Consider the following 20,177-nt stretch of genomic DNA (forward strand, 5'->3'; position numbering starts at 1 on the left):
AAACTTGTCACTTTCCCATGATGATATAACAGCTTTAAATAACATGACTCATTACTTTACAGTGACACACAATGAAGTCCTTAACAGAGTGAAAGTGGCTCTTCACACCATAACAGCTTACAATAAAGCATTTCCCCTGGGGTTAGATGAACAGAATTAAACAGGGATAATGACCCCATGGGAAAAAATCTATATCAGAGATGAATGCAGCAAAATGAAGCTACAGAAGATTGCTGAAGCACATCAAAGAAAGTCAGACAATTCTCTGATTGTGGTGGCTTTTACTGCTTTATGAATAGGTCTTCATTTTGTCTCATTTTTGTCTGTTCTTTTTACTACTGACACACTCACACACACTCACACAGAGAAATACGACACTTCCTTTCCAGCCTCACTGTTGTTTAGATTTCAACACCACGCCTTTCACAGGGATACGGCTTCAGCCTTCCCGGTAATTCCACTTAAAAGTAATGATTAACTTCATATCTTCTGAAGTCTGAGGCGGCATATGCAGAATTTATTGACGAGCCAAAAGGACTGTGGGACCACAAGCTCTGAATAAGGGCTCAGGAGAAGCAGCAGTTCTCGAGAGGTCATTTTGGTGAACAACAAGACTTAACAGACATCTGGTTAATGAATCCGGCTTTAAGGTCAGCCTTCCATCCTGTCTGCAGGAAAACACCTAGTGTGCATTTACCGAGAGCTAATTAGGTTTGATGGTTCTCTATGTTACAGAGAAATGTGAAAGATTTGACAATGGGATTCACAGCATTGCACACGCTCTGGCTTCTGACTGCATTTGCTTTTACAACACAAGGTATGTGAAATTACTAAACTATACTAAATTACTATAAATTAGTATTTGCTGAGTAGAGTTTGAAATATCTGCGACAACTGTTTTGCAGCTTTGGATCATATTAACTTATCTGAACTATAAATTTAAATCTAAGTTAGTGTAAAAGGGTGAATATTCTAATAAAGATGTAATAATGGTGTGATGGCGTTACCTCCTCCAACTTTAAGACACAAAAAAACGAAACATGAAACATTTCTTTGTCTGTATCGTTATCTGCAGAGTTGGTGAAACTAAGAGTTAGTCCCAAGATTACCGCAGAGTGTGGCGAGCAAGTTTCCCTCAACTGCAACACATCCTCGGTTCATCATGGAATATCAATCAAACTTATGCAGTGGTTCAAAGAGGAAACACTTTTGTGTTCTGTGGACAGTAAAGGGATCACTACTGAACTCCACAGAGCATCTCTGAGTAACTTTACCTGTGAATATGAAGATGGACGGCTGTCGCTAATCTTCAAAAAGATGCTCCCTCCAGAGAGCGGAAAAAAATACACGTGTAAGCAACGCTCCAACAGAGGAGCACTCAATGAATCTACTAAAGTGGAGTTACAAGGTCAGAGTTCTTCAATTAAATTTTCCTATTAAAGCAAATTATAATATTGCAGAGTAATATGTTTAAACTTCTTAAACTTTTATTACAAAACACATTTTTACTTTGCTTTTGCATTGCAGTCTTCTTTTTTGCCTCTGCTTCCAAATTTACCAGAACACATATCAGACCAAATACAAAGAAAATGCATCTAAACACAAATGTTAATAATTAAGCAAATGTTAAGCAAATGTTTCCTTGTGATTCATCTGACAGCAAAAATTGGCGTAGGATTTTAATAGTTTCACGCGCTAAATGAGATTATTGAATGATGCGGTGTGCGTCGAGTGCATTTTAAAACTTTTCTCGTGGTTTTCCCTGCAGAGTGTGGTGGGATCGTGGAGGGTAAATTAACGACCACGGGACCTGTGTGCACCTTCAAGCAAGTCTACCCAGACGGAAATGTCCACTGGTTCCACGGCTCCCGCAACCTCTCAGATGGATCTCTGAAACAGTACACCGGAAAAAGTGTGGACGAACAAGGCTGGCTTACTATCCACAGTTACCTGGAGCGGAACAGTTCACACGGGCCTTACAACTGCTCCTTGAAGAGCACCGTGTCTGACAGATACATCGCAAGTATGTTGATACAGAATCCTAAACCCCAGAAGAGCACTAGAGGAACACACTCCAACGGCAACAGAGTTACAGCCCGGGAAAGTACCAGAACAATTTTTTGCCTTTTAATCTTACTTCCAGTTATATTTAAATAATGGAATTCCCACCACACGGAGTGTCACCAGACATAGGGAATGTGGGGAGGCATGAATCAATGATTAACACTGATTAGAAGCAACAAGGTACTGAGACTTATGGATTTTTTTGTCAAAACCAGGGCGTCGAGAATCAGATTAAGTGAGTCATCTTGCGTAATCCAAAGGCTTATCTTTCTTCCTTTGTGCTATTGGCTGACATGAACGAGAAAATTACACACCACAGTGAGGTGATAAGAAGACAGCCAGTAATCATAACAGTATAAAATGTGTTGTTGTTTGGCTTCAATAGAGGCTAGGAGAGAAATGCACAGTGGTTTCACGGATCTTTTTAAGAACACAAAGAGATGTTTAAATGGAAACACTCTCAGAGAAAATGCACTTTCTTATAATTGCTAAAGTGATTAAAAACTCTATACTGGTTCAGTTTAATCAGCAGCTATAAACCTTTCCATGGATGTTTTTTTCTCAAGCATGTCCAGCACTGTCATCTGTGTAAAAGTTCTCTATGAATGAAGACCATAAAAGGCTCTTTGTTAGATTTATTTCAGAAATACAGAACTGTCATGTAGCAAACCCCCTTTTCTTTCAGTCAAGCAATAAATCTGTCTAGAGTTTCTGGACAGATGCTGCCCTCTGGTGATATGTGCTGCTAACTAGAAGTAGCTGCTTTAGGAACCACTTGGGAGCAATAGGGCTGCTCGATTATGGCAAAAATGATAATCACGATTATTTTCACTGAAATTGAGATCACGATTATTTGACGATATTTATTTAACCCTTTAAGACCTACTATAGAACCAAGTCCACCAGAGCTTATATTATTTTTTTTACATGCTGTAGTGCCATTTGTGGGAGCATTTCAAGTTGCTATACATCAATACAACTGTTATAGCCCATATTTTAATAATATGTATGCATTAAGTCCATAGTAATTACATAAATTGCAAAAAAGTGCAATAAACTACAAAAAAAATTGAAAATCGCTTTTGTTTTGTTTACATATATTTCTACTTGGAGAAATTTAAGAGGCTTATCCCTCAAAACTTTAAATACAATAAAGTTGCAAAAAATAGTTTACAACAACAGGACATTTATTTTGAGTGTCTTCATAGTTTTATTTTGGAGATACAGCAATTTTTATATACTGCAGGAAAAACAAAAAACAATCCTATGATGCAAATTTGCAAAGAAAACAGCATGTGCATCATTTCACTGTGGGAAGTGTTACGAACAGCTGATAGGAACGGCAAAGCGTGTTTCTGGAATATTATGTTTTTGTTCCTGCAAGCGCTTTTTATGCAGTTTTTGCAAAGCTATATGTGGAAGGAAACCGTGACCGAGGACAAGCTGATGGCATAAAATGTAAGTACAACTCCTCCGGTTTCATATGCAAAACAAATTATTGCGCTAGCTTACACGGTTCAGGTTCTACAGGGATTTAAAAATAGTTACGCAAAACGGAGCATGCTGCTCTGACCGGCTTTAAAGGGTTAACAATGACTTTAAAAAATAATATAAAATAGTGTGCAACACCACTGAAGTTTTTTTTTTTTAAACTCTCTTTTCAACCAACGGCAGTCACTCTCCAAATAACTTCTGCTTAGCTTTCCGAGCTTCCCTCGGGTCCTCTTAATCAGCGGTCTCCAACCTTTTTTGCGCCACGGACCGGTTTATGCCCGACAATATTTTCACGGACCGGCCTTTAAGGTGTCGCGGATAAATGAGGGAGGGGCTAATAATCGGCTCAGTCATTTTTAATGATCGTTGAAAGCCCAGATCGTAATCGTGATTAAAATTCGATTAATTGAGCAGCCCTAGGGAGCAATATGTTTTCATTCAACGAGCTGATTTACCACACTTTGCACCAGCCTGGTAAACATAGGCAATTTAGTTCAGAATCATTAATTCCAGGTGAGAGCTGATTGATATAAAGTAAATCAAATATCAAAATAGTTACATCACAGGAAAGCACAGGAGAAAATGTTGTGGTAATTTCACTTGCTGTCAGACTTAAACAATGAAAATGGAAAAGAAAAAAAAATACACAACAATTTTAAACAGAGCGATGAAAATATCTTTTGAAGTGTGTGTGAGGTCCGTCTCTGGAGCACTGCTTTATGTGTGTAGCTGTTCAGTCCCATGAAAATAAAACTCTCGGCCACAATGTAGACTGTAAAAGATGACCTCTTTGACCAGTTTCCTTCTGAAACACGTCATACTCCAGGACATATTTGAACTGTTAGTCAAGCAACAAGTAATAGCGTGCATGTTCAAAATGCAGATTAAAGTTTCTCTTTTTTTCTTTTCATTAGCTAAAAAGTGATAATAGCCAGCTCGTTTGACTGGGGCTGTTCTTTAAGTAGCTTGTAACACACCACACATGAAAACCTGTTCATGCAATGCTCCTGGGTCTTTGACCCGGTGTTTTGAGTTTATTCTTTATTAAGTCTCCGTCTCTGGTGTTGTGCTACTTCCTGTTTTATATTGCCAGTCCCTCATCTTGTGTGCTTTGTGAAAACGTTTGCTTCCCATGTCTTGTTTTCCCTGATTTGGTTCACCTGTGTTCCTTAGTGTCTTCCTTTTTCCTAATTACCTCCTGTGTGTACTTAAGACCCCAGTTTCTTGTAGCACTTGTTGTGACCTCCCTCATGTTGTGTGCTCAGTGTGTTTCTTAGTTCCTTGTACTGTATGTATTTCTCGCTTCTGCCCCCATATTATTTGTCTCTTGTACTTTTTAGCAAGTTTACAGCAATGAAGCTGCCTTCTTTAGTTCATTTTCCCGAATTATGAGTCCTGCATCCGAGTCTGCAATCTTCCTGCCACACAACACTTTATGACAGGTCACCTTAGTTTCATAAAAATGCTTACAGTAAACTTGAGCAAGAATATTGCCTCAAGTCATTATTCATGCTCCTCATCTTTCAGTTTGCTTTTCAATCTCTGACTAGTGAGTCCTAAACGCCAGAGGACAAACCCCGCTCCAAGGCAAAAACTGAGCCTTTTAACGGCTCACTGCACCCTCTTCAGACAGAACATTTGAGAGGCTTTTCAAGTCAGAGTGACTCTCAGCTAATGCTCTCACTAAAGCAGTGTCATGTAGCAGACTGGCTGAGATCTAGTGGGTAAACCAATCCAAGGTCACATATTTGAGAGCTGACAGATGCATCCAGTTACAGTACAAACCTGACACAGTATACACAGACAGATGCACAGCACACACATCTACACACATGCAATGTCCTGACCACAAATGGAAGCCTAACTAATGCCTGCCTAACACAAACCATTGTCTTGACAATAAAAATGTTTTTACAATAATGTGGTTTTAATGTCCATAACTGGGACTTACTTACTTTCCACCCCATAATTGGGGAGCTCTATAAACAAATGTATATTCCCGCAGTGTCACAGCACATCAGTCCTGATATGTTTTATGAAAATGTTTGTGTTGTTTTAATGTGTTTTGCACCGAAATTGATCTGTCACATATTTAACTTTGAAAAATAATGCTAATGATGCAAATTAAGTGTTCTTGCATAGAAAAAAAAAATTACAGAAATGTCAGCAAAGTAATTCTCTTGCAGACTGAGTGATAATGAGCTAATTAAATTTGAAATTAACAGTTTAATTCTGAATCTTAATGTAATGCTCTTCTGTCGGATGTATACATTTGAAGTTTAAATAAAGATTTTAATCAAGAAAAAGAATAATGCATGTCTTTACAAGCAGGAGAGCTCAGTAAAGGACTTCCACTGTAGTTTTATCAATAGGAAATGACCTTACTAAAAAAAATCTGCTTTCTCGTTTTCCTTTTTTTTCACAATACTTTAGATTTTCTGAAAATTTAGCTATATGCTATAAACCTCATTTAAGAAAGGTTATTCAACTTTGTAATTTGTGCTGTGTCACTGCTGGAGAACTAAACAACACCTTCTGCAGTGAAACAAATAAAGCAAACACAGTAGCTCTGAGAATAAAACGTTCAACTTTCATAGCAAAATTCAGCAAACACAGTAAAACCTTACTGTGTTTTCTGTGTTTATTTGTGTCTTGGTCTATGCATTGCATACATCCAACATATGCATTTTATATACACTCCATTAGTGCACTCACACACTTTCACTATGACACTCAATATACCGAGTTTCTGAAAATGCTAGAAATAAATCAAAGCAGACCAGCTCATTGGTGCAATCCAAAGAAACACGCTTCAAAGCAGTTACTTGGAAAAACCCTCCAAAATCCCACAACTTTGATCTTTGAGGGGGAAGCCCTCCTATAGTCAGACAGACAAAGACAGCTCTGTTGAGCCTTTAGCTTTTTGTAATGATGATTTCATGAGCTTCTTCGGCAGTAAAAAATATTACAGAGAATTGGAATATAGTATCACAGATGCATCTTCAGTTACATAAGGCTTACTGTCAGTGTAGCTGGAGGATATATGGCCCATTGCTCCCTTTTTAACCTTAAGATGAATGTAACAAAAAGCTACTTGTTTTTACATAATAGCTCCACATTGAGCAGCAAAAATCTTGCTCAAACATGACAATTCAGGCGTAACTGGACTAAAAATGTCTACAAAAAAAAAAAAGAGAAAGGTGACTCTGGAAAATCTGGTACTTATTCATTGTATGTTCAGCCACTTGGGGACCTCACATGATCCACGGAGCACCACTCTTCTATTCTTCTCTCTTACAATCCTAATTCTATTCTATTTTATTACCTTGTGTCCGCTCTCTCTTGACGTTTGCACATTTTACGGTCTGTCCTTATGCTTTTTGCACCTTTTCACCCCCCCCACACACACACTCGCATGTTTCTGATCTGTGGTTTATTGGCACACACACTCATAGCGACACTCCTCTCCACCCAGACACTTGAGGCATAGCAGTCCCTCCAATCCTGAGGTTTTGACTTTCCAAAATTGAGTTCCTTTTGAAGATGCTACTTGCTAACGAGCAAGCAGATGGCCAAAATGTTTAAGTAAAAAAAAAACCTTACTTCAGTAAACTGCTGTCTTTATTTTACGTTATTCATCTCAAGGTTATTATGGATAAATAGAACTAAACTAAAAAAAACTGTGTTCAAAAGGTTCAGTGTTTTGATTTTAATAACTGTACTGTGACTCCTACATCTGGCATATGCCCTAAATATAATAGCAGCACTACATTAACTGCATAAACTGCATTAAAACAAGCAAGCCCCTCTGGAAACTAACTGAAAGCAAACTCATTCAAAAAAAAAAAGAAGAAGAAGAAGTTACAAATAGAGGCAGAAGAAGATGGATGGATCATTGCTTTTAATTGTGATATCCACTTTTAACCACAAGGTGGAGCAACTTACAAACAGATAGTCGCCCTCTGGACAAACAACGATCCTAAACTAATTTCACGGTTAAGGACTCAGACTGTCCAAGCTGTCTTGGTCCGCTTGCCATGTAAATGCAGACAAATATATTACTTCACAACAAACAGTTTTCTTCACTAAGAGTTTTGTGAATTTGGTCTCACATTAAACTACTAACAGTTTGCTGAACAATTTGAACACAAATATCAAATGCATTATTACATTTATTTTTTAATTTTAGCTGAGGCATACATATTTCTATCCTCTACCAAAATGTTTTTCTTGTTAGCAGGTTTACTGCCCAGTTATGCTAAATGTTTGTACTGCAGAAATCACTGGGTGCTCTTCATAAAATTTGAAGCATCTCGACCTAAATAAATGCCCTGAGATGACGTGTGTTGTTCTAAATTAAATTCAGCTGAACTGAATCTTTTGTTTTCTTTAAAGATTTCTTGTTACTCTTGCAAAAAAAAAAAAAGAGTCATGTTGAACAGGATATTTCCATTACCCCAGAAAACCTTGTCCCTGTTTTTATTAGTGATCATGTTGTCTTGTTGCATCATTTCTCAATGTTGGAAGTTGGTTTCTCCTGTGAGCACCTCATCTGGGCAAAGTACACAGAGGGGGGTGTACTATGTATTCACTTGGATGCGTTAGTGAGTGTATACAGAGGTTTCAGGTTATGTTCCCATGGAAACAGAGAGGTGTCTTACAGTGTGCCTTGGCTTCGACGGTGTGTGTCTCTGTGTTTAAGTGTGTGTCTGACCAATTATCCCAGTAAGCGAGAGTAATCTTCTCTTGGGGAGGTTTACATTATCACCTTGACAGCCAGGTGGTCATTGGTCAAGCCGATTGCTACAGCTCTATACCATACACAAAATCAGAGGGAGGGGCAAGGGGGAAGATCGAATGAGACAAGATAAGAAGCGGACTGACCGACAAACACTGAAGCAAGATAGATGAGAGCGGGAGGGGGGATAGGCAGGGGAATGGAAAGGGGAGATAAAAGCCAGATTATGTCAACAAACTGCTGAGATTTATGCGAAGCACTGATAGCCTGTTACCTAACATTACGGTAAATGGGAGTTGGCTTTGGATTATTTGGCCAAAAAGCTAGTAGAAGGCTACAGAAACCCTGTGCTTTCATTTACATGACTGCCCAAGACATTTAAAAAAAAAAAAAAAAAAAAAAAAACCAAACAAGTTTGACATATTTTATAAATCTATAAAAGATAACATCAATATCAGCTCACAACCCCAGTCTCTGAATGTCTCTGATGAGATCAGAATAACAACATATTCATCTGAAAGCAGCATATGTTTAAAGATATAATTGTAAGTGTATTTTTATATTTATAGTGAAATTAATACTATTTTTATAGCACCAATTCACAACAACAGTCACATCAAAATGCTCTATATTGGAAGGTAAAAACCCTAAAATAATACAGAGAAACCCCCAACAATCAGAAGACCCCCTATGGACAAGCAGTTGGCAGCAATGGGAAGGGAAAAAAGAAGAAGGAATCTCAGGCAGAACTGGGCTCAGGTCAACCATTGCAACTGGGTGAAAGGAAAGAAGAGATAAACAGAGAGAGACGGCACAAAACTAACTATAGGTGAGAGCGATGAAGATCACTTACTGATAATGGGTAAATACAGTATTGGTGTATAAATGCACAGAGAGTGAAAAGTCTAATATTAAAAGTAGAGAGTATTTGTTGCTCAAATCCAGACTGGGAGCTGGTTCCATATAAGACAGACATGAAAGCTGAAGGCTCTGACTTCCATTCTGCTTTTGATAACTGGAGGAACCACAAATAGGCCTGATGTCCAAGAGCAAAGTTCTGTGTTAGGATGGGAGATCTGAAGATATGATGGGGCTTGATTATTCAAGCTTTTGTATGTGAGGAGAAGGATTTGAAATGCCGCAGTTATTACTCTTGCTGCAGAGTTCTGAATAAACTCAAAGTTTTTCAGAGAGATTCAAGAACAACCTGATAATGATGAATTGCAATAGATGTAATAAATGTATGAAATCACTTTTGAGTGTCACTCTCATACAGGATGTTTATAATTTAAAGGGCATATTCTGATCAAAATGGCTCCACGATTCATCTCAGTGTTATTTTAATTTAATTTTAATTTTATTTATATATCAACAAATCACGACAGTTGCCTCAAGGCACTTTTAATTGTAAGGCAAAGGCCCTACAATACTCCAAAGAAAACAGAGACCCCCTGGGGTACATAGCCAATTAATAGAGACAGGTTGATCATTTTTAAGACTGATATAATTAATTAATGCTAGACTTCTTTGAGCAGTCTTGTAGGAAATTTTAAAAATCCCCTTAAGTTAACATTTAAGGAATGCCTGACTCAACATTTTTATCAGTGCTTTCAGAAAGACATCTGCTGTGTTTAATCCATTATTGTAAATTTAAATGTTATGATCAGACAAAAGAGGGTTTTCAGGAAATACTATTAAATGTTCTGTTTCACCCAGGATATGAGTCGGCATTATGGCATCTGTGAAGAGATCTCAAAACTGGATTATAGATGGCATACAGTTGGTGTCGTAAGCCACCGCCTCTGTTCAAAGATGGTCATTCACAGTGCTCTTGGGGACACTCCCATAGGGCTTAAAACCTGGGACTCTCTACCAGTTGCTCTTAGAACTGAAGAAGCTTCTCGGATGAGAGGTGAAACATCTTCTAGAAACCTAAAGAAGTCCAGAAGCTTTTCTTTCCAAGCTCCTTAAACTACGATGACCTGGATGACTGAGAACCTTCAGAGACATCTCAGTAAATTAATTTGTTGATCAATTATTAATTCATGTACTAACAGGGACTTAGAAGAGGGAGACCTAATGTTTAATAATCTGCATTTCACATGGCACTCCATGACTAACTTTTGTATATGAAGAAGATCTTGAAGGACAAGAACAAAAACGAGCCCCCAATTCGAGGTCATGAGAAAATCATTTGAAACCTTCACTGTTTCTGTACTATGATGCACTCTAAACCTTGATTGAAGCTAAATAAACCCCTCTTTTGCAAATGATCAGTGAACTGTTTGACAGCTACTCATATATTAGTAAAAGTATCACCGTAAAAGCTTGTTCTTCACATTACACCAGAGAGCCATAATATCTTTGTTTCTCAGTGAGCTAATGTTAGTGTTTCGTTCTTTTCCCAGTAACTACACATAAATCACAACAACACAGATCCGCTCAAAGGGAAATAAACATGGAAATAGCTGTAGTGTAGAAAATTTTAGTCTGAAAACAGATTCAATGGGCACTAATGGTTACGATTGAACTAATATCAGCTTTTGAGGCAATTCCCTAACAATATCAGCTGTTGTAGGCAGATTATTATTAACTGTAATATATACAAAGCTAATCTAATGTAGAACTAGAATGAAAATATAAAGCTGCAAATTAAAATAATAACTGTCATTTCTATCCTCTCATTAAGCAGCTGTAAACCTGCCCAATCGAAGGTTAGCTAGCATGCGTAGGTGCGATGTTTGATTTGGCAGCATGCTGTGGCTGGATTAATGTTTACTGAACAAATCATATCTTTCAGTGTTCTAGTACATAACACGTCTCTCTGTGTTTTGACTTTAATCTGACTTTTTTTTTTTAGTTTGTTTGGTCAGAACAAATAGAAGTACTAATGCAGCGTGTAAAGCAGAGCCAGTAGGAGAAGTTAACTTACAGGCAAAGCAAGACAACTGGAGATTGATGCTACTTTGAAAAATTAAATTATGTCACTCAGCATTAATTAAAACCTCAGGTGTAGGTGAATGAAAGTGAGCTGCATTTGTTGCTTTAGTAATGAGTACATTTCGCTCTGAAATTATGGGCAGAAAGAAAACATACCAAGCTGCATAGAATGGAAATCCTGTGTACACAAGTATTACCTGAGTAAATACACTTAGCCCTTTCCCGTTACTACAAGTGAGAGCACAATTTTACAACTCAACTCATCAAAACTGCAATTTTAGGTCATGGCTACTCATGAAGCAGTGGTGGGTCAAACACTAAAAGGGTGTACTATCTGTAAATTTCCCAGGTGACAGCACAGGAGGTGTAATTGAACACTTCATCTCTCTGCTGCACCATGGTTATTGCATGACATATCAGATACATGACTCAGCTATCTCTGTTGTCGCCATCGCTGACTGATTTTGAACACAGTTGTGTTATTCTTCTCGGCTTTTTCAAAGAAGTTGGTAGAGGGCAGGCTTATCCATTTTAACCATTCACTGTGTATGCAGACTCCTGGCACACTTTCTACAACAACTGTTGCTTCAGTAAGACCAATGCATGAATAACTCAGTGGTAAAGCTGAGCTGTGCCTCAGCTCCTTTCACCTCCAGCGTGGAGTGTATTGAACTGTTAAGGTAACATGGGAAAATTAGAAGAGTTGAAAGGTGTGGAAAAACATCAATATATGCTCTCAAGCTATGTGCCAGAGCTGTCTCCCCAGGTATTCACAACAGAGACGGAGCAGCAACAAAAAGACTGGATGAATGAAGACAGAAGCTATTCATCTGAAGAGACCCTGCCTGTGGAAAGCCTCTAACAATCAGAATGTCCAGTCTTCTGAGACCCATAATAAGACTCCAAATATTACAGCAATTCCTGAGCTGTAGAATACATGTCACTGTTCAAGTCTTAATTTAATGTGTAGTGACTAAAAGCATATGGACTGTGAGAATTCCTTTTTTTAACAGAATAAGCCTAAAAGTAAAGGAAGTCAGCATCAGCACCCCCCAAATCAACATCATGTTTGAAGCCCGTTCCTGTTTCTAACGATCAAAAACCGCATATGACCTGTGTCAGGGAGTTTTTATTGTTTTATTTGCTAATGCTTCAAAAGTTATGTTATACATATTTCACCAGACAGTTTTCTGTTAAAACAGGAAGCTGACCCTGTGACACTGACAAGAGACCAGCACAGAAATACATATCCGCAGAAGTTGACTTGCATTATATTATTCTTAGAAATTGACCTGCAACACACATACTCTGTGACACACACACACACACACACACAGCTTGCATGCAGACAGACATCAGGACCTGCGTGACAGGAAATGTGATTATATTTGCATATTGACGATGTAACCTATAAAAATAAACGAATACTTCAGTTCGGTGTGATTTGCTCTGAGCTTTTCACCCGTGCAGCACGTTAACCTACACAAGTGTCTCATTGTTGTTTATTCACCTGACTGTTTGTTAACTGTAAATCTCTGACAACCTGTAAATCACATGATGACCTACAGTTCATATGTGAAAGTGCAGGTTCATGCTAATGTTCTTTCCAGCAAGATGTATGGAAAATGCATTGAAAAAAATAACAAGTGAGCCATGACTCCACAAATACATGTGCATGTGTTTTTCAATATTTATTTAAAACAGCCTTTTTTTTTTGTTCCTCAAAGGAACACTCAAACACTCTTGTGCATTCATGCAGTTCACGGACAGCAACCAGTCATGTTTGCTTAGGTGTGTGTGCTAAAGGTAGAATTTCATTTGACTGCATGCACTTTGGGGATACTACGCACCACTGTAACCCTCACCTGTTAGACATATACAAGTACTGTGCAATACAGTACCATCTTGAGCCACCCCTCATTTCTGTGAATTTTGCTTCCTTAAGTGCTATTAAGTAACGGTTCTTCACACTTTGCGTCTTTTAGTGGTTTTTCCCTCCTTTTCCATCCAGTCCTTCTACCTGATCATTTTCAGATGAATGGGCTTCTTTTTGTTGTTTTTTGAAATATACAGTTAATTGAACGATTAGAGAAATAAAGCCTATATTTAAAAAATAAATTCCTCTTTCTTGCATATATTATTAACAAATGTTCAGCATTTTTTTTGTTATATAGTTGGCAGAGACAGACTTAAATTAAGCTGCTTTTAGTTGCACATGGATCACTAAAGCTTCAAGTAGCCTACTTGTTGCATAAACTCTGAGAGATATGGGTAACCCTCCCTTGCCTTGCCTGAATGGGCTATTGATTAACATATGTCGAAAGCTATCTTTGTGTGTTCTCTCGGCTCAGCCGCAACAATAAAACCCCTACGAGGTGAAGCAAATAACATTTATCATCTTGGCACAAAATAATGTATTGTTGGGAAACCATGGTTTTGGCATTCGTGCAGATGTTACTTTAACACATACCACCCACCTAAACATTACTGCTGATCAACCACACTCATCAAAAGGTAAGAACTTTAAAGAACCATATTCCATTACCTCCCCAAATATCTCCTTTTTCTTTTTATCCCTGGTAATTTGCAGTTATTGTCATTGTCCTACTTCAATCTGCAAATTTGACACTCCACCATCCATTCTCTTCATAATCAGAAGGGCATTGCACAAGAGACAATACTGGTGGCTGATTGAAGGTTCAGTGTGTTCACAGAATAAAACCCAGATGGTCAGGTTATATTCCACTGCATCAATTTTCTTCCATCTGCCATCCTCATTTATTTGAGTAATCGCTAAAACCCAGGTATGCCTGCCTATATGGCAGTAATTGTAACAAGGGGCTTCAATTCTCATTTGTCATTTGGTCTGAGTGCTTTAAACTTTTGCTTTCCATGATCAGATTGTATCATCAATCAGATTAGATCGATCTTTTGACAAAAGGAATGGTATGGTGAAAAACAATAAATTGAGAAAGGAACTTTATCTTAAAGTACATAGCAGGCTGAGGTGACTGCTGTTGTGATTTAGCACTAATAAACCTGTAGGCAGGTTACTCTTGAAAGGGGGTCACAGTCCTAAGATGACAGAGCCAATTTAAAGGGTCTTCTAAAAAGATGGTGTTTGTCACAGCAGATAATTGGTTTTTTTTTTTTAACAAAGATACTGTGATAGAACTATTTTCACTTACCATATGATGATAGATGACTCATACTGGGTCTGGAAATTGAGATGGGAAAGTACTTATTTAAAAGTCGCATGTAGGCACTGTTACTTTGTGCTGTGCAGCTTCGTACTTTTTCATTTCATCTCTACAAATTAAATGAGACAAAAATTAAATACTCTACAAAGTTGATTTTGTGCAGTTATTTTCAAGCTATTAACATATGTATTGGTAATGATTTTTATTTTAGCCTTGTGGAACAGAATTTGCATTAATATGTGACTAAACGGGAATAAAGTCTATATTGACACTGCTTTAGCAGGAGAGAATGTGGGGGAGGGAATCTATAAAGTCTTTTAGGATTAGCAAACAGTCCGATTTCATTAATATATCCTGTTTATGGATAAATATTTGCAATGGCCCATGTTCACAGGTGCACACATACAGACACAGGCACACACACCATCGTGTTTTCATCTCTTTGTGGGGACATCTAACTGACATAATGTGTTCCCTAGATGCTTATCCTAACCCTAACCATCAAAAATTAATGCCTAATCCTAACCCTTAGCCTAAACCTAACCATAACCTAATTGTAACGCTGACATTAAACCCACACTTTGAGTCTCAAAAATGCCTTCAAATTCATGGGTACAGGGATTTTGTCCCTAAAAGGCCCATTGGTCCCCACAAGCATAGTAAACAAAGAGAAGTCCCCACAAAGATATACAAACATGGTAAACATCCACACGCACAAGCAGACACACACACAGAATGCAAATGAACACTCATACCCAGGTCTGTTAATGGATCAGAAGTATTTATTTGTGCCCATGTTTCATGTGTCAAAATTTAACCAATTGGGTAACCTCGCGCTGCATCATCCGGCCAGTGAAGCCTTCAGAAATGAGTGGGTGTGACACAAAATATGTCCACCAAATACTGTTTTTCAATACAAGTCTTCTCATGTAACTAAATAGGTCATTGAGCAGAGTGATGCATTGGGATCACAGTCACATCATGTGATAGTTCATTAGTCACAGCTTCAACCCCCAGACACATGCAGCGTCTCTCTGCCCAAAATGTATTCAGTTAGTTTACACCAAAACAAAGTTTACATACAGTATTTATCTGGTTTTTTTTCTGGTGAATATTGCACTATTGATGAGAACTGCAGTGTGAAAATACCACCTGCATTGCATTAACATGTAAAGTGAGGGCTAAAAAGGGATCTTAAATGAAGTTATTGATTTGGTCGCTGGTCAGATTTTATTATCATTATGATAGAAATCGATAGAAGCAGGAAGGAGACTTACATGACCCAGATGTCCAAAACAGAGATGTTTACTGAAGCTCAATATTAAAAGAGAATGCTGATGTACCAACACTGCACTGAGCAGCATTTAACATCCCAGTTTTAACTTTATAACATCTAACAGGTCAAAATGAACAAACATGGCTATTCGGCATCTTTATGACGTTCTTTGTGGCAGATAATCAATTGTTACTTACTCCTGTGTGAGGCTTTTATGATGCACAACACTTTTAAAGGGTGTTTTAAGCAGCTTAAAAACCCAACAAAAACAAAAACTCAACACTCAGGAAAACTGACATAATGATATCATGTCACTAAGACACAGATTAGGTTAGATTAGACTGGAATACTTGGTGCAAAGAATTAGCACTTAACAAATCAGTAATGCAAAATTTCTAGCAGTCCTATATATGCATGCATATTAGACATAAATGCATTTTTTGGAAAGGTTTGTAGACAGAGTAAAAAACACTCTCAGTGTCAGTGTAACCTTTCTGAACAACAGAAATACAAACTTAGCCACACAGATTAGCCTGAAGAGTTCTTACGAGACAACTGTATTTTATTCTAACCTCAATGAGGGTTGAGCAACAAGTCCTACTTCACACCTGTAGGTCATCATTTCAAACTAGAATTAGTCCTGACCAGAGATTTTCCTACTCATTAATTTAAATTATTACTAAAGGTTTACTATTTGGGGTTAATTATTTAAATGTTTAAAATGTTTTTGTCCTATATCTAAGAAAGAATATTATCTACACTATATTATGGGAACACTGAAATGTATTACTAAGTATTGCATAGGCTACCATAACAACATCAGCAAAAGTGTTAATGCTTCAACAAACCAAAATCCAACCCTCTCACTGTTTTTTTTTTTTCACTCAACCCAAGTCACTAAAGGTTTTTCTGTCTTGCTTTTTTTCTCCTGTTTTGACATTTGATATTTATGCATGATTGATGTTAAAGGGCATCCAGACTGTTCGTGAGAGAGCTTCTGTCTATGTTTGACCTTGTTTATTTAGTTCATCCATTTACCTCACTTTGACCCCAGTTTCCTTTAAACAACACATTAAATGTTATCTCGAAAACATTTCTTTCTACTGATTATAACTGCAATAAAATGATACTGATTTACTATGCAGATGCATACAAACGCAATCAAGTCTACTGCCTTTTAATGATTTCATAATTTTAGTGACATTCAAATGAGTTAACATATGGTCTGATGCATCACAAGATGTGCATCACAGGAAAAGGTAAGAAAAATTGCGACAGACTGTTGATTTTTATGACCCTTATATACACAGTCTAATGTCAAACTGATTTTAATGACAAGCAGCTTGCAGTACATTATAACGCACTCAAGAAAAACATTGTCATTTATATTTGTAAAATAATACTGAAATGAAAACCTGTAACGTAGAAAAGTGCAGCATAATGTTTGCAGTATTAAACAGTGATATCAAAAAACAGCACTACATGAAACATGATTCAAAATGACCCACATAAACAAGAGAAGATTGCACAGATTCTTAGTTGCCCAGTAATGATTTTGCTTCCCTGCCAGAACTAAAGAGACTGCCAAACCTTTGTTTTTACAATCAGCTCTGTTTGTATGCTCATACTGGCATGAGCATCACGCAAGATAACCTAAGGCTATGATGGAGACAAGTCAGTCACGCTTAGCTGAAGTCATGGAAACAGACATTTGGATTCACTTTGACACCCTCACCTCACTAACTTCGAGAATCTATAAACTGGCAGGACAGCATCTGACTTTCGGCTTTATTCTATTACTCTAATTAAAATGATCTATTTTAACTTAAGTGCTCTGTTTTTTGCAATGCGTTCTCAAACCATACAAATGTAATACCATTTTGCCAGATGCCACCTGTGTCTCCCTGCTGCACAAAAGGTATCCTTGGGCACTGATGTCTTGACTCAATATTGGCTTCCAGAAGGCATAAGTGGTTAGTTTGTTTCGACGCTGTAGTTCTCTCCTTTTGTGACCTGTATCCATTGCTTTTTATTCATTTTTTTCATTTTCATCTGCTTTTTATTTCCTGTTTCACTTGCTCCTTTTGCGAAGCTCCTTCATTTTCCCATTAGAAGTGGGACATGCTAGTACAGAGTTTCCATGGCGACTAAGAACTGTGTCAGCCTATGGAAAATAATAGAGACTCGGGGACAGACAGAGTGAGGGAGGTGAAAGAGTGTAAAAAGAAAAATAAAGCTTAAATATGCAGAACGATTCCTTCTACATGCTTCATTAATGTATAAACATGACTCCAATAAACATAAGCCCATTGATACAACTCATTACTTTGAAGACACATTAAGGAGATTGTTTATTTATAAATTTAGTACATCTAACAAAAAAATTTCTTAGTTTGTGGTCTTTACTATAGAAAACCGGTGAAGGATTTCTGTGGATGCCAGGGTTTATAGACAGTGTTTATAATTATAATACTGTGAAGAACTGTGTTATTAAATTGCTTTCTCTTTGAGCCATGACACAAATGTGGATAGGTGCACACACCTAGGAATTACCTTGAATTTATGGTATTGCTGTTATTTTAATGACACACAGCACTGAAGCTTTTTTTAAAAATAAACATTGATTTTAATAAAGTATAAAATTGTGACCTCGTTCTACATGATCAACCATTAATTGTGCCAGTTTACAATAGACATGTGAGGATTATATTTGTCAGTTTATCTGTGCTTCTTGTGTGAAATCAGCAGTTTCCATCTTATTGGAGAATATGTGATATATTTGGTAATATGAGACATTAGTATAGAAATGTGCTCTTGCTGTGTTCCATATCTGAGTAAATGTCTTTTCCCCCCTATAGGCATGTTTGCATCTCTCATAATGTTTCTCCTGCAAGCTGCTTAAAGTTACATGGGGTTTTTTTCTGGAGTATGAATAATTTCAGCAGTCTTCACTTTTACATCTGCATCGCTCAGGAGCCGCTGTTCAAAATAAAGCTGTGAAAGTGGGAAAGATCCACTTTGGTTTTAGTGGGTGACTTTAAAAGTGCCTCAGTATCTGCTTCAACATTATTTTAAAGTTGGTTTAAAATACATTATCCATCTTTATGCCGCATTATACACACCCACAAAACAATCTAGCTACTTTGAGGTATTTCAGGTCTGAAGCACTTTTGTACGACTAACTGTAATTCACTTCACTTCAGTTTTATTTATATGGTGCCAAGTCACAACCTCAAGGCACTTATATTGTAAGGTTAAGTCCTACAATAATACAGAGAAAACTGAGCAATCACACAGCAACAGTAGGAAGGAAAAACTCCCTTTTAACATGAAGAAACCTCTGACACTACCAGGCTCAGGGAGGGGCGGCAATCTGCCATGAGCAGTTTGGTGTGAGGGAAGGAAGAAAGGAGAAGAGAGAAGAAAAAGAAGAAAACCATATATTAATAAGGTTAAGGTTGAGTGCAGGTATGCACTTCAATATTTGAAATGTTTCTTTTTTGTCATTTTATAGTGCATATTATAATGTACACCTTAAGCAAATTAGTTACATTTTCTAATTTGACCATTACAGTAAAAAGGACTTTAATGATGCTACCGGGTTACTCCACAGTAGGATGATCTTGTAAAGTCATGGGGCATACTGCATACTGAGCACATAAAGAGCTGAATATAAACCAATGTATATAAGTATTGGCAGTGCTGACAGAAGTCTACCCTGACTCTTACAGGCACACACTTAACTACTGAGATGAAAACCTGTTTCCAAAAAGGGCCTTCCTAAAGACCACAAACTTGTATTATTTACTGTGATTTGGAGAATTCAGACACAAACTATATCAACTATTTTTCCATTTTCTCTTTTTAACTCATTATGATGGGTATGTGATTATTTGTTCTGGCACATAATTGTCAAAAGTTAACTAATGAACAGTTAGACTGCAGTTACCAGGGAACTCCTTCACTGGAGCCAAAGTTAATTTTAGAAATTAAAAATATAGAAATACTGTTGATTAATTGTTTGTATTTAGTAAGCTAGTTATTAATAATCATTTTATTTATTATCTTATTTGGATTAAAAATTAGGACTTAAATGTAAGACTGTGAGGTAAAAGCAGGTAGATGCTGGAGATAATGGGAACAAGAGGAGCATAGATTAGTGAATGCAGTGTAAAGAAGTCCAACAGAGAAAGGAGAGAGTGTACCAGTTATACTACTCCCACTGCCTCGCGCTGCTTAAGAGACCAAGGAAACAATAAAACCAGTGCCACACACTGTAGAGGTGTGGCACTCGTAAGGTTTTAAACAGGGAGAAATTCTTCATAGTGTATGTAATGTGTTCACAAACTTGTCGCACAGAGGGTGACCTTTTGATGTGTCCTATGGAGAATCAAGGAATCCAGCAGTGGTGGAGTGAAAAACCTCATCATCTATGAAAAGAGATTTATTTATGGGATATCTGCTG

General features: G+C 37.4%; 1 protein-coding gene and 1 long non-coding RNA gene across 2 annotated transcripts in view; one reads left to right on the forward strand and one right to left on the reverse strand.

Annotated features, from left to right (window-relative positions):
* The window catches only part of LOC309708140, a 54,602-nt gene that overhangs the window by 17,780 nt on the left and 16,645 nt on the right, over positions 1-20,177 (reverse strand). The window contains exon 2 of the long non-coding RNA XR_014277182.1: positions 14,425-14,453. This is a non-coding gene — a long non-coding RNA (uncharacterized lncRNA). The remainder of the gene's footprint in view (positions 1-14,424; positions 14,454-20,177) is intronic.
* On the forward strand, positions 422-5,874 carry LOC309708393 (uncharacterized protein). Its single transcript, XM_082536381.1, has 4 exons — positions 422-650; positions 736-817; positions 1,076-1,408; positions 1,769-5,874. Exons 2-4 carry the CDS (start codon positions 757-759, stop codon positions 2,155-2,157), a joined length of 783 nt encoding a protein of 260 aa, XP_082392507.1. The 5' UTR covers positions 422-650; positions 736-756; the 3' UTR covers positions 2,158-5,874.

Source organism: Aulonocara stuartgranti, assembly GCF_965226115.1.
Source record: "Aulonocara stuartgranti genome assembly, chromosome: 6".
In the NCBI taxonomy this organism is placed as follows: Eukaryota; Metazoa; Chordata; class Actinopteri; order Cichliformes; family Cichlidae; genus Aulonocara; species Aulonocara stuartgranti.